Source organism: Uranotaenia lowii, chromosome 1 (genome assembly GCF_029784155.1).
Source record: "Uranotaenia lowii strain MFRU-FL chromosome 1, ASM2978415v1, whole genome shotgun sequence".
Taxonomy (NCBI): domain Eukaryota; kingdom Metazoa; phylum Arthropoda; class Insecta; order Diptera; family Culicidae; genus Uranotaenia; species Uranotaenia lowii.
Window position 1 is genome coordinate 197,034,949 of NC_073691.1, and position 15,102 is coordinate 197,050,050.

The 15,102-nt window shown below is 41.0% G+C and overlaps 1 protein-coding gene across 4 annotated transcripts; it reads left to right on the plus strand.

Annotated features, from left to right (window-relative positions):
* Positions 1 to 1,366: 1,366 nt before the first annotated feature.
* On the plus strand, positions 1,367 to 11,636 carry LOC129742603 (mucin-2). Of its 4 annotated transcripts, XM_055734546.1 has the most exons (7): positions 3,163 to 3,365; positions 5,873 to 6,187; positions 6,249 to 8,263; positions 8,334 to 9,292; positions 10,059 to 10,142; positions 10,220 to 10,468; positions 10,635 to 11,636. In XM_055734546.1, exons 2-6 carry the CDS (start codon positions 5,957 to 5,959, stop codon positions 10,465 to 10,467), a joined length of 3,537 nt encoding a protein of 1,178 aa, XP_055590521.1. In that variant the 5' UTR covers positions 3,163 to 3,365; positions 5,873 to 5,956; the 3' UTR covers position 10,468; positions 10,635 to 11,636. The 4 variants fall into 4 exon arrangements, with proteins under 4 accessions (XP_055590503.1, XP_055590521.1, XP_055590513.1 ...); XM_055734528.1 differs by lacking the exons at positions 3,163 to 3,365; positions 10,635 to 11,636 and adding an exon at positions 1,367 to 1,504 and having other exon boundaries at positions 10,220 to 10,627; XM_055734538.1 differs by lacking the exons at positions 3,163 to 3,365; positions 10,635 to 11,636 and adding an exon at positions 3,431 to 3,846 and having other exon boundaries at positions 10,220 to 10,628.
* The last annotated feature ends 3,466 nt before the right edge of the window (positions 11,637 to 15,102 follow it).

The window sequence follows — 15,102 nt, forward strand, 5'->3', positions numbered from 1 at the left end:
AGTTAAAAAAAAAGAGCGTGCATCTGGGGCTGAGTAAATTGTCGTCTAAAGACTACATAGACTACACAAATAGCGTGTGCAAATTTGATGATTCCACGACGATTGTTTGATCTATGCTCGCCCACACACGATACAAACAAATTTCGCACGAACACAAACGATGGCTGGCAAAAACAGCAACAACAATAACAAAAAACCACCTCCACCCCGGCTGGGGCTGAGTAAATGGTCTGAGTTTTGTACAAACAGCACAATACACCATGCCACAGAGGGTGGTTTGTACAAAATATTTCGATCCGGACCGATTTTACTTAAACCGTTTGCGCGCTTATTCAAGCAGTGCCATACACGATGCAAATCGTGTTCACAGCGACAGAATGTCATCGAATTTCATCGCATTTGTATACAAATGTGGTGTAGTTTATGGCCCGCTTAAAACGTTCGTCGCCATGGGACTCATTTTCGGGTGACGGGTGTATTTCCTGGGAGGCCCCGTCACATCAAAAACGTGTGACACTCTCTTACTCAAGCAATCCGCTCAGTTTAGCCACGGTTCTTTTGATTCAAAAGTACGGACGGCTATCATCTTTCCGCTCTAGCATTTTGTAGCTGTTAAGTTTTTCTACCGGTGTTGAACGGCGTGTCGCCACAGAGAATGTCATGGGTCGTTTTTTTTTTTTTGAGCGTCACACATTTTTGATGTGACGAGGCAGAGGACTGAGATAAACGGAGAACCATCGTCAATGATCAAACCAATTTGGCAGCCAATGATTGAATTTGTTATAATTTATGGCAATTTGTTAGAGATAATTAGGAAGGTTTAAGTTTAAATTTCGGTAAAAAAAAGTTGTGAGGAATGGTTTATTCTGGCGAAATTAAAAATACGTATTAAAGAAAATCCAGGAAATAGAATTCCGGTAAATAGTAGAGTTTGGTATTTGGTACTTCCGGTGAATGGAATTCTGGTATACAATATACTATCAATAAAATCAACCTATCAATTTTTTTTCAAGAGGCGAATGAATTATAAATTTAAAGTCTCTTTAAAAATATTTAAATTAAACAAACTTACCAATTTTTCAAGTCATTGTGCACACAAACAATATTAACAAAATCACGCATATTGATTTCATCATCGAATTAGAATACGTAAATTACACCAAAGACAATGAGGTTATCTTCATTCAATAATTAAAATTATTACACAATTAATTCTTCGCACGCATAGCAGAAAAACTAAAAAAAATTTGGCGCTTTATTCAAACAAAAAACTTGCATACAATGTGCGATGTAATTAAACGTAAACACGGCACTCACACAAGTCCGCGCGCGTTCCCTGAGTGACCTGTCAGAAAGTTTTTGTTTCACGCCTTTTGCCCTTGCTGCACAAGTCAGGTGCGGCGGCACGGCAATTGAAACCGCGCAATTGGTTATTTCGAACAAAAGCAACGTCGAGGATCTCTTGCAACCGTATGGAAAACAGTGTTCGGAAACAATATTTCTTGTAAGTATGCCTAAATTTTTCGCCATTACCTTTGTTTTTCAATTAAGAACTACGCGATGCTCACTGTTTTGCCGTGAGCTCCCTGTACTCGATCAACCAAACGGGGCACTCAATAAAACAAGCTTGACAAACTAGGGTGGTTCACATTTTTAATCAGGTATTCCTTAGGCTGTTGTTGGTCCGCTTTGTTTTGTTTTAGAAAACCATCACAGTTTACTTCTATTTTTAACGTTGAGTTTTGAAAAAGAATTCTGTTTCATTCAAACCAAATATGCGTTTCTGTAAAAATTTAATATTTTTTCCAATTCAAAATCCATTCAAACACGATGAGTGGATAAAAACTCATATCGGTAGCAAATTTAGAATAGGGCGAATGCGCCAAATATAAACAAACAGTTATCAGCCGGGCGAAAAGGTACGTTCGAAGACCTACATTTTGATTGTACAATATTCTCTAAAGAATATTTGGTTTTTGAGTAATAATGGAAAATAATGTTATGGAGCTGTCAAACTTTGAACGCGTTTTTCGTGAAACAGTGATGTTGACGCATTCGCCGTATTCAACATTTGATACCGATATCTTCTTCGAAAAAACCATTTTGTCGCTCATATCTATTGGCTTCCCTTGATTTTGGCATCAATTACATTTAGATATTGCGCGATCATTGAACATGTTTAATGTTGTTGTTATTAAAGCGGACCAGGGTTCGCCAAAATATTTGTGAACAATGAAAAATCAGCTGTTCGTTTGACAAGCAGGGAAATAGCTGATTAGCTTTTTCCCAATAAATAAACGGTTCACCCGATTTGGTTTTTTTCAACAATAAAAATCTTAACGTGTGTTTAGGTTACACATTCAATGTCATTTTCGAACGCATATGGCGTTAGACGACGATTAAAAGTGCTTTGAAATTGTTTATTTTTCAGTTATCGTATTCAGACGAACTATAGTAAAAATATATTTTTCGGATAATTCAATGTTTTATTCGAATAAAAGTTTTGAAGTAAAAACAATTTGTAAATTTTTCGAAAAACGGTCATAAATGATTCGAAAACATACTCAGAAAACTTCTACAAAATGTAATATGGCATAAACCAGCGGGCTTGCGCTTGAGAGAAAACAGCGAGTGACAAACAAAATGCACGGTAGTTGCGTGAACTGACAGCACCCATAAACACACGCGCTCTCTCGAATGATTAAATCATTTTATAATTAAATTTTTATTTTTTTCTCACCACCAGCCCACCCAACCGGTGAAGTTTCAGCTTGCTCATTTTAATATTTTTCGTTATTCAAAAATACAATTTACAAAATATTATTAAAATTTCAATCATTTAATGATCGATTGTTCGAGTGGACAGGTTGCAACGACCACAGATATGCTTTGAAAGCATTCACTTCGATTTGATTGTCTTTTAAGTCTTAAAAGTCCATCATTTTTTATCAACCAAATTAAGCAGGAATGTATATAAGCAGCTTTTAATTTAACCAAAAAAAAATCCATCAGCGATAGCTTGGCTTGATTGATTAATTAATTTTTCTACTGTGTCAAACCTCTCATTTTTCGATGCCGTCAAAAATGACAGCAAGCATCGCGATCGAAAAAAAAGTCACTCAGTAACTCACCGCAGTGCGTCACTCAGGTCACTCATGTAAATCTTCGCCTCTAAAAGTTTTGACAGCTGAAAAGTAAAATTTCCAATTTATGGACACAGTTTTTCACAAAAATAACCACGAAATCTGTCCCAAAATGGAGTGAATTTACGTGTAAAAGTAGGGGTACTTATCAGTGCGTAGATTGAAAGTGGAATCAGACCGTTCGAGACGTCATCTGGACCGTACGAAGCAATTCAAGTTTAGGTACTTTTTTTTTCTCTCTGTTCCCTCTGGCTCTGTTTGCCCACTCCCCGTGAAAACAGATTGTGTGTAGTTGCAATCCAAGCTCCCCCGCATAAAATAAAGTGGAAAGGGGCTCCACCACTGACTGTTCTATCATTCGCAAGCCCCACCGTTCGTTCATTCGTTCCTCTTAATCCAGCGTTCAAAGCAAATCCGCACAAACATAAGTAGGAGTGCTGTTGGTTGGCTGTAATAAGACTATTGCCTTAAGAATAAGACTATGGCACAAGAACGGGCAGAATATCTCTTGTGAAGGAACGGGAACGCATCTTTTAGTCGGCACCGGAATTGCTATTGAAAACCTTGCCGATGAGACGCTCAGCGAAATCGCACAAGAGCTAGTAGCTTAATCACAACTTCTTTTAAGTAGTGCATCCCCTTCTTGCCCGTTATGGGAAAGTGTCATAGAAGAGAGCGGTAACGTATCAGCGACCTCCAAGAGGTAAGCGGTTCTGTTGTATACATTTACGATGTGCTGAATTCGCAAGTATTCGGGCAAGACAAAACCTTGTTTCAGTAGCTAAAGTTCGCTGCTTTCATTCGAGTTCTCGGGACTTTTATTGCACTGCTCCCTTTACCAAGAGTTCGGGCTAAGTCGCGCCAAGTTTATGGTATATTGGATTATAATTTTTCAAGCTTCGTGCATTTTTTGCCGCGGATAATGTCAATCAACTGTTGTTATTGTCAACGCTTGCCGATATCTACGTGCATTCCAGCTTTGCTGACAACAACTAGGTAGCCATCACTAGTTAGTCGATTGTTTACTGTCGTTACTAATCCCTTCACTCCTCGTACATTTGTGTTACTGATTTTATTTGCTTCGTCAGCGAAGGTGAGAAAGTTCATCACGCTTCGATAACTAGCACACAGGTTGTGTGCATATTGTTGGTTTTTTGTTCGTCAACTCATCAATTATTGTTCATCTTAATGATTAGCTAATTTTGTATCAGATTTTTTTTTAAGTTAAGTCTCTTTTTCCAATCTTTATACTTCAGCGCATCGCGCAATGTTCTGCACTCTGCAGACATGAATATATCGCATAACACGCGGTTTGTACTGAAATTCTTGCATAGATGCATACATGTATGTATGCTCATTAGACTAGTTCACTTTTCGACTTTTTTCGCTGATCCCAACGCCACTTACAGGGTTTGATCCTCATTCATTTTCAAGTACTCTGGCCAAATTTGAGCTCATTTGAGTAAGTTTCCAGCGTGCGCTAGGAGTTTTATTGAAAAAAGTCCATTTTTCTGGAAAACTTCCGTAGATGTGTTCTAGCAAGCTGTTGTTAATATAAAATGATAATTTTATAGTGCTCGGTGATTGGTATGATAAGCATTCGTATGGACCTGTTTTAGATAATTGACTAAATCAAACCGAAAAAATTTAAAAGTTCATAAACTACCAACTTTTACAGAAAATTTACTTACAAGTTGAGAGCTTAAAATCAGTAGTAAATAGAAAAAAAAATATTTTCGATATAAACTTTTCATAGAAAGATAGCCTTATTTATAACCTTTAATTTGATGTATTTTGATGAATGATCGCAAGAGTGCTAGCAAAGTTATTCAAATATCTATGCAACAAATTTGATTTGATAAAATATTTTTCATTCAAGTTTGCTCCACACCAACTTGTGCAAAAGAAAGGATATTTTATTCAATCAAGTACCCCATGACGGGGCCAGGAGTTAAAAAAAGCGCGCGCTTTGATCAAGTTGTAAGCAAGTCCTCTTGATGCCACGTTTTGCAGGTTGCATGATGCTAAAACTTGAATGGAGACAACATTATGATTCAAAGAATGTGATGTGAATGTTGGAATATCTTTGCTTGTACTGTTGCGATAATTAAGTGTTATACATCAAATTAAAGGTTATAAATAAGGCTATCTTTTTGTGAAAAGTTTATATCGAAAATATTTTTTTTCTATTTACTACTGATTTTAAGCTCTTAACTTGTAAGTAAATTTTCTGTTAAAGTTGGTAGTTTATGAATTTTTAAATTTTTTCGGTTTGATTTAGTCAATTATCTAAAACAGGTCCATACTAATGCTTGTCATACCAATCACCGAGCACTATAAAATTATCATTTTATATTAACAACAGCTTGCTAGAACACATCTAAGAAAATTTTCCAGAAAAATGGACTTTTTTCAATAAAACTTCTAGCGCACGCTGGAAACTTACTCAAATGAGCTCAAATTCGGCCAGAGTTCTTGAAAATGAATGAGGATCAAACCCTATAAGTGGCGTTGTGATCAGCGAAAAAAGCCGAAAAGTGAACTAGTCTAATGCTCATACGAAGCTGTTATTTATTTACCTTCGAGATTAACCTGATGATGTTCATTATGCTGATTAATTATTACAGAATGTTACCTAGTAGCGGAAGATCTACTGCTTCCAGATTTTTAGGGTGCCCAGTTATCACATGAGTCAGTTTAGTCATATTGTTTTCGCTCTTCTTTTACAGGGACAACACCAGCCACAGTATCGTATAGTTTTGAAACCGGTGACATTCCTTCTCAATCGGCCGTTTAAGTAGAAGATCTTGGTCATGTCATGTCAGCAGCCGGCCTCTCGGGTTCAAGAAGATCCGTATGCCTTCACAGAGCCTGCGCCGCTACAAGCCAACACATCGCTTTACAAGCATAGTGGAGGTATCGGAAGTAGTTCGGCAGCAGTTGCAGATTCAACTGTAACGGGCCCTATCATACAGGCTGGAACAAGTCTTTTAGCCAGTAGTAACAACGTAGCGACAACCACCTCTTTAAATCATGCCGTTCAGGTATGCTTGATAGCTTTTGATTTTTGAGTGCAATTTGTTCTAAGTTTGGCTTTGTTTCTAGCATCGGTTGTCGGTTTCTGCGGCTAAAACGGTCAATACACCTATTAAGGTCACACTGGTTCAATCACCCTCAACCTCAGCTGTTATGACGAAATCTCGTTTGAACGGAAGTGCTGCCCTCAATACACCAACGGCTGTCCATCCGGTGGGAACGGTATTCCGCACTGTGTCGGTTCCGCAACCAACAACGATAGTTCATAGATCTGTAGAACAATCTTCTGTCAGTGCGGCGACTGGTCCTACTCTATCTCCAACAGTATTCACAAAACCCTTGCAGGTCCAAGTATCACCCCAACAGAGCGGAAAATTTTCTCGCCGAGTTCTGGCTAGTAAATCGCCCAATGTTTCCCCAACAATTCAAACAGTACGAATAGTGAAAAGTGCTAGCCCACAGCAACCGCCAGGGGGTAGACCTAGCATAACACCGGATGCCCGAAGATATCTCAATCATTCCAGCAACAGTATCAGTCTACAGGGTTCTACCCCAACAACTGCTGCTCCAGTGGCTCCAGCATTGCATTCAACGTCGCCAACGAAAATTCGACTCATTCAACCGCAAGCACAAGGCAAAATCTTTCTACACACCCCAAACAGCAGTAACAGTTTGGCTGCAGCAACTCATATCTCAAATCCGGCCAGCATCGCAGCCCTAAGGAACACTTTAGCTAGACAAAATCCTTCTCTACTGAACAAAATTCCGGCCGTACCTGCACCTCACGGTCAACCACAAACAACAACACCACCACAACCGCAAGGTAATCGTAACACAGTTCTTCCAATGGCGGCGGATAAATCAAGCATTTCAATGGCATCGATCAACATCCGCCGAACGTCACCACCGATTATAACAACAAGCCAATCGAGTCTCGAAGTCACGAATTCAATAACGAACGCCACTACTACCATAGCCACTTCGGTAACTCCTGGATCGCAACTGGTAACTGCTGCGTCAACATCAATAGCTGTGGCCTCAGTAACTACGCCATCCCCACAGGTTATTCCCCAACAACGTAGTAAAACTCCTATAGGATCTTCAATTCTCAAACCACAACTACAAAACACCTCAACACCGCCACCACCAGCAGCTTCTACTTCAACACACACTACCACGGATCAAGAGGACATTGGTTTTACCATCCCTTCCTTCATTATACCCAAACAGGATCCTAAATTGGCAGTAAATGTAAATCCGTCCCCACAATTGCTCAATACATCGACCTCCCCTTTCCAGTCTACAATTGAGTCCCTTCAATCCAATGCAACACCTAGCACGCACATGCCAACACCCAAATCTCAAGGAAAAAAATTTGGCGGAACCGTTAGTGGCGGTTCTACAACACCACTGGTGTCCCATCAAGCTACACCGAAACGAACAAAGCGATCCTATAGTCGTTCATCTCATCACGAAACTCTGGAACGGATAGCCCTCAAGGAAGATGAGCTATCCCATCCGCATCAGCGACCGACACAACCCATCAAACAAACAACGATGCCCAAATTTACTAAATGGAAGCCACCAGGAGCTGTCGCTGTTCCTTTAAATCGCGAATGGCACGCCCCCGACACCTATATGTTTGATGTCTGCGAAACCGGCTTTCGGGCAATGGACGAAGAAACGCTTAATCAATCACGTTGTACGCAAGAGTATTGGTTTCAAGAAATCTACAATAGCTCGCCAGATATGGACTCAGCCGAGAGTGATCCACCCGGCGGAAGTTCGTATAACAGTCTGCAGGGTAAACCTCGCAGGGGACGCAAACCGATGGGTAAACAACAACCGCCCGATCTGATGCTGAATAACGATTCCACTTGTTTGGCCATGAATCAGGACCCGCCAAAACTACTCACGCGAGATGAGAGATTGGAATTGAAGCGGGCCTACCTTCGACGAAAGGCAGTGCAGTACTGGAACGGACAGAAACTACGAAGCGACATGGACGTGCGAAAACATGTCAAAACAGTTGAGAAAATGCTGCTGAAACTGGAACGACAAAGAGATGTTCTGAAGAAAAATACGTAAGTAGTTTTTTTTTCAAATTTTGGTGTCTTTTATCTACTTTTGATATATATTTTTGAATTTTTATAGTGGCACGCAGCAAACAAAGTGTCAACGACCCGGTTGTCCACAGGTGGCCGTCCTTTCAACAACCCACTGCTATCAGCACATAACCGATAACAACGAACAGCGGCTTTTCCAACAATGCACGGCTAAATTTTCCGATAATAGCCAATGTCGTAAGCCGGTCTTCGATGTACGGCACGAGCTGATCCTTTGTCGGGAGCATGCCTGGAAGCATGACAATCACGACAAAATGTCAGCCGAGGTGAAGATGCTTAAGAAACCATTTGGTGGAAGTGCGGCTAGTAAAAAGAAACCTCCCAAGGTTGTCACTCCGAAAACGACGACGGTCAGTCCAGCGGCAGTGTCTTCAGCCACATCCAACAAAAAAAAAAGTAAAAAGAAAAAACTGACACCTTTTCAACAGCAGATGGCCCTGCACCAACAGCAGTACAAGCAGCAGTATTCTAGCATCAATCATTCGAAAACTACCCTACCTCCACCGCCCTATGGCGTTACGCAAACTGTTCACCAAAAACAGTCAACACAACACCACGCGTTACGACATCAGCAACAGCAGCCTTCACCATCCCAGATCAAGTATCATCCGAAGGTTTCAGTTTCACCCCAAGCGACGGCCATCAACCGAAACGTCCACATTCCGTTGAATCAGCACCGACAATTGGGGACTGGGACCTTTGAGCACCACTTTAACACGCAACAACACACAATAGGACGGCGCGATGATCTGCTACTGAACCAGCAGCACCAGATTTCACCGGCGCCGGTGATGAATCTCCATCACCAACAATTGACACAACAGACCCAGCACTTTAGCCAGCAACAAGTCCATCAATTGCTTAACAGTGCCACCACCCAGGATCTGCTCAACATTTGCGAGAACAGTTCGGCCTATGCCAGTTCGGAAGACACTGGAGTGGGCGGATTGTCCGAGTCGGAATTGATGGCTACCCAGGATGTGATCGGTAAGTGGCAAGCGATATTTTCGAAACAATACGATTTTTAAAATGTTTGTTCAATGCGATTTTCGAACAAATTAATTAACACTTTAAACGCCTTATGAAGTACAGACCCCGTTCGACTTTGGCAACATTCGATTTTGGCAACATCCGAGCAAAAACCGTTCGATTTAGGCAACATCCAAAAAAGGCGGTTTTTTTGTAACTTTTTTATTTTTAATTTTCATTTCAAATTAATGAAAGTTAATGTAAAACGATATATTAGCTTGAAATTTTTCAATTTGGCTTATTTATAATAGTTTTAAACTTTAAAAACACGATATATTCCATGTTTTTCCATGCTTAAAACTAAAATAATTGAGCCAAATTGAAAAAATTTATGCTTATATAAGGTTTTACATCAATTTTGAATAATTTGAAATAAAAAAGTGACAAATTAATCCGTTCGATTTTGGCAACATTCGATTTTGGCAACATAAAATTTACGGGCGTGTTGCCAAAAACGAACGGGGTCTGTATGTCCAAAAACAGCTACCTATCTCAAAATGTTTTGAACTTAGTGTAGAACTAGTCTAGTCCAAGACACTAGACAGAATTTCAACAATTCCAAATTTGTAAAATTGGGATCAGTGGTTGGCAAGTTATAGCTGTTTGAATATTTAGGACCGACTTTTTTGGACGTTGGGCTTCTAAGTGTTAAGTGTGCCGGTTAAGGTTTCTACAGTTTCCATAGTATATGTTCCAATATTCAATCATATTCGTATTGTTGCAGAGGAAATTCCCTTCGAAATTCAGAATCTGAACAACGTGCTTAGTCAACTGCCACCGGATGCATTTAACGAGCTCCTATTCAGTGGTAAGTGAGCGGAGATGGTGTTTAATCATCTCGAACCGCCTTGCTGATCCAGTTATTTATTGATTTTATTCCCACAGAGCAAGAGCAAAACGGTCCCACCTTCGAGTCCACGCAAGAAGAGGAGGAAGATTTGGAACGCGCGCTGGAAGTGGTTGGCGAGCACGTTAAATCCCTCGAGGACATGACGGTGGAATCGGCCAACTTTTTGGGGGACTTTCTGGACAATGTTGACGACGAAATGCTGGACGGATCGGACATCTGCTCCGATCAGATGCTGCAATCCCCCAGCGCCGGCAACGATATACGAGGATTAGTTCACACGTAAGGTGCGCGGGTATGGATTTTGTGATTGTGTGTGCGTTTTAATTTGATTGCCTAAACGGTTCTCTAATCGACCGTGTGGCCTGGGTTACGTTTGGTTCCAAATGCTCGCAGTGAGAGGGATTCCTGCTTTTGGAAGTGATATTTTTGTTTATTTCGTTTCATTTTTAGTTGGAACGGTTGCAGGGTGGTACGTGTGGCGGGTGAGAGTGTGCATTGCGTGAACGAGAATAAGTAAGTTAACGGAACAAAGTATGTAAGAAGCTGTCTATTATTCCTACTTAGAAATCGGTCGAATTTGTTAAGATTCTCGTCTTGCTTGTCTTGTAAGAATATGGTGAACAAAGTTTTAGAGTAAATCGTAGAATATCTCAATACAGTGGAAGAAATGTGGATACTGTAACGTGTTAATTTCAATGTGGACTAAAACTGCGTCATATGGAAGTATCGGAATACAAAAAAAAGTTGATTATTGGGATGCCTACCCACGGTTGAACTGCCCTAAATGTATTAATAATCTATTATATTGGGTAAACATCTTCCGTGTGGTGCATGTGAAAACTTTCGGTCGATATTGTTGTATGATTGCTACGTGAACGAGAAACTTCAACAGTTCGTAAAGCTTCAGGCTTTAATTTTTGACGCGCAGTTGTCGAGGGATAAAAATACAGTAAAAAAAGGACTATATTCGATAACTAATACGCTTCTTTACATACAAACAAAAATATCTACAATATAAATTCTGTGAATTTATGTTAATTTTCGCTTCACTTATATATGAATAAAAAAAACTTTGGTATAATTTGCAGGTTAACTACTAAACTGTAGAATTTTAAGTTTGTACTCACGCGTTCTAGCAGTTAATTTCCTTTTTAGTAATTTTAAGTTCTATAAATTACGAACTAACAGAAACTTATCGGAGCGAAAAGAAACAAATAGATATGTAGCAGATGTAAGCGCAGGAAGGTGAAAGATGTAAAAAAAAATACATTCACATACACTCGTGTAAACATTAGAGAACAACACCCGGCGGCAGAGCTAAAGGCCCCAAAGCAGCTTGTCCCGGACTTGCTGGACAGGTGGAAGGACTAGTGTATCAATCTACATTTATGGAACTATTAAAAACAGTTTTTTTCTCGTGTTCAGTGTAGAGTAGCACTGTTCAGTCAGACAGATGCGCGTTAAAATGATTTTTTTTTGTAGAAAGATCCGAACTTAGTCCTTGAGTCCTTGAAGTTCTATTTAAACCCGTACGACTGGAGTAAGCTGAGATCGCAACAAACTACGCGCAATCGCTGGAAACATCGCTGCCGGCAGAAGCCGAGTTTGACGAAACCCCTCTTTAGGAAATCAACACAGTGAATCCTTCTAATTTCGTGGTTGCTGGGCAACAAGTTGAGAAAGTGGAGTGTTTCCAGTACCTTGGCAGCCAGTTAATGCCTGATGGTGGTAACAAGACATCGAAACCCGGATTAGAAGGGCCCGATTTGCTTTTGCGAGTCTCCGGAACATCTGGCACTCACGCCAGATCTCTAATACCGTTTTTTTTTTCACCTGGAGGCAAACTAGAGGCAACCTAGGTTCGCTCAAACTGCTGTCATCGTGCTCATTTATTGCTCGAGAAGCAAAACCTAGGTTCGCTCGAAAAACGGACGGAGTCGCCCTGAGAAGAAAGTCAGTTTTGCGAGAAGTTCACCAATACTCTCAACGTTGTTGTCAAAACATTAAACAGCTGTTTTTGGCTGAAAGCAAAACAGTTGAAATAATGAACGGGAAAATGATGATTGCCGCGATTTTGAACCTCTCAGCCAAGCAAAATCGTACTATCTGCTGTTCAGTGCAATCCGGACACGAAAAAAAGGCAATCCGGTTGTGAAGAACCGAATGAAGAAATCTAGAAGGGAGAACAAAATGACAGCTGCATGTAAACATTGCGCTCGTTCTCACGCACACCTACGTATAGAATAACTCGAAACCCGAAAATCGTTTTTTTTTATTCTGACGGTTCCAGAGCCAAATCCGTAATCAAAAAAAAAAAAATACGCCATAAGAATGAAAATCCGAATCTTCAACTCAAATGTCAAATCCGTATTGTTGTACGGGTGTGAAATTTGGTGCATATATGCGTTAACGACGCAAAAATTGCAAGTATTTGTGAATCGCTGCCTGCGGAGTACCAACCGTGCTTGGTGGCCTGGCAACTGGATCTCAAATGAGAAACTACATCGCCAGTGTCATCAAAGGCCGCTAGAAAGTAAGTGAAGATGGGTTGGGCACACGCTGCAAAAAGATGAAAACGAGATTTGCAGAGAGGGACATCGAAGGAAAGGCAGACCCAGAAACTCGTGGCGACGAAGCCTAGCCACCGAAATCCGAACTGTCGAAGTGAGATCCGGCGGCGAATGATCAGCGGAAGTCGTGCCTGCTATGGACTCCACTAGCAACTGCGGTCGAGAAGACTTAGCCTTCGTACGAAGTGTAAACTGTACGTCTGCGGGCAGGAGACGTGGATATTACACGAGGAGGACTTGCCGACTCGGTAGTATTTGAGCGACGAGTGTTCAGAACCATCTTCGGCGACGTGCAGAAGAACGGGGTATGGAGGCGAAAGATGAATAACGAGCTCGCGCGACACTACGGCGAACATGTTGCGAGAATGCAGGGTGAAACAAGGGAGGTGGTTAAACCGAGTGAAGCGTAATCTGGCGAATGTGGGATACCTCAGAAATTGGAAAGCGGTTACCACGAACCTGTGTTAGGTTATTCAAAAGCATGGTTGTCCATTTCTCCCCGAGTGGCTTGAAAAATGCAACTCAGTGAGCTTTTCGTTCTGAAACACTTGCCCTGCTCTGTAAAGACGCCGGGCGTACACCCAATCAAAGAGCAGAGAACCCTTCGTCAGGGTGAGAGCAAGAGAACAAAATCATCACGTTAAGTGTAGGGGAGCAGCACTAAAGCAATTCAGTAGGCTTGATTCTTTCCCAACAACAAAAGGAAGAAGAAGAAGCAATGTCGTTTCGTGCTGTTTGTTTGCCTACTGTGGTAAGAAGAGAAGGAAAAAAATACACTTCAGTTGTGTGTTTCGGGATTTCTCCTGCTCACACAGTAGTGTTGCTATTGAGGCACCGGTTTTGCTCGGCACTTGGCTTCGGCTGTACTCGAAAACGAGTGTAGAGCATTTCGGAACGAAGTGTGGTGCTCTACAAATCGTAGAAGATAACGGTGCGATGTACACAGCGCACTGTCAGATTTGAGAAGTGCGAACCATCCATGTTCAAAAGTATTTGCTCCTTCTTCTTCTTCTTTTTACTTGAACAGCTTCAGCCCAAGGTGTGTATATATTCAGGAGGTGTTACCGAATATCGAATTCCCGATTCAGCCATTTTGGCTATGTAGGCTATGCAACTATGCGGAACTCATGAAGTTTGTTTACCAACAAACCACCGAAAAGCTGAGCAAAAAATAAACAAACTCATTGCACTCCTCGCCTACTTTCTGTGAAAGTCGGAGAACCTAGTGTATCGAAAGACCTTGCTTCAGCCCTTCAGCTCAGCTGTTTGGAGGTAAGGGCCAGTAACTAAGACTATATGTCCTGTTTACGGTTTTATGTTGATTACAAATCAATTTTGATTTCTTTGGTGAATTTAGTTGCTTCTTTGTAATGGGTTATATCTTTGGATTTGAATAGCTCCTGCAGATTCGTGTACTTGGTATTGAAATCGTACTTCCTCCTTGTCGAGGCGAAACGTGGGCAGCAGAAAATGATGTGATTTGAAGTTTCAGGTACTTTGCAATGTTCGCAGTCTGCATCGCTGTATATTTTCATTTTCGCCAGCCAGTGCTTGGAAAAGTCGTGGCCGGCCATCAAGCGATTTAGAAGCCTTACATCTTTTCCATTTAAGTTCTTTCCCACAAACCATGGTGCGGTGGAAAATTCCGGTTGTATCGTATGGAATTTTTTTCCTTTTTCAGACGAGTAACGTGTGTACCTACCAATCTATTGTGTTTTCAGCCAGCATTTTCTTCAGTGCGTTGAAACCATCCGTAAGCATGTACCCGTTTTCGATCACTTGTTCTGACTGGAGACTGTGTTTTGCCAGTGCATCTGCCACTTCGTTGCCACCAATAGAGACATGGCTTGGTATACATTGGATGGTGATACGATGTCGTGAACAGTTTTGGAGAATTTCCAGCAAAATACTTTCGGCTTCATCAGGCACGACGCTTGCGAGTCCGTGTAGATCACGGCTCCCTCGAGACACTGTTGGTCGATCATTTCTGTGGCTCTCTGTAGAGCTATTAGTTCCGCAGACGTGATGCTGGTTTCTTTAGCAAGCTTTTGTGATAATCTGGTTCTTGTTTGTTCTACAAAAACTCCTATACCACAAAACGACCTATCCTTAGAGGCATCTGTAAAAACACGGCAACGACCTCGATATCTACCGTTCATAACGAAGAGTGCCAGTTGCTTCAGCTTCATTGGATTTGAATTTTGTTTCGATACCGTTAGCCCTTCTAAATATGGGAATACTTCGACTTTTAACAGGTTGCTAGAACGCTCGATGGATTGAATGCTATCGAATAGTTCTCTTTTCATAAAAGTATTTGCAACATTGGTGCATAATATTGTTTTTTTGTG

What these genes read in the sequence shown, in the direction of transcription:
- LOC129742603 (XM_055734528.1), top strand. Translation starts at nt 5,957, where the DNA reads ATGTCATGTCAGCAGCCGGCCTCTCGGGTTCAAGAAGATCCGTATGCC. An exon ending in CTTTAAATCATGCCGTTCAG is followed by an intron (nt 6,188 to 6,248) that starts GTATGCTTGATA and finishes CTTTGTTTCTAG; the next exon opens with CATCGGTTGTCGGTTTCTGC. An exon ending in GATGTTCTGAAGAAAAATAC is followed by an intron (nt 8,264 to 8,333) that starts GTAAGTAGTTTT and finishes GAATTTTTATAG; the next exon opens with TGGCACGCAGCAAACAAAGT.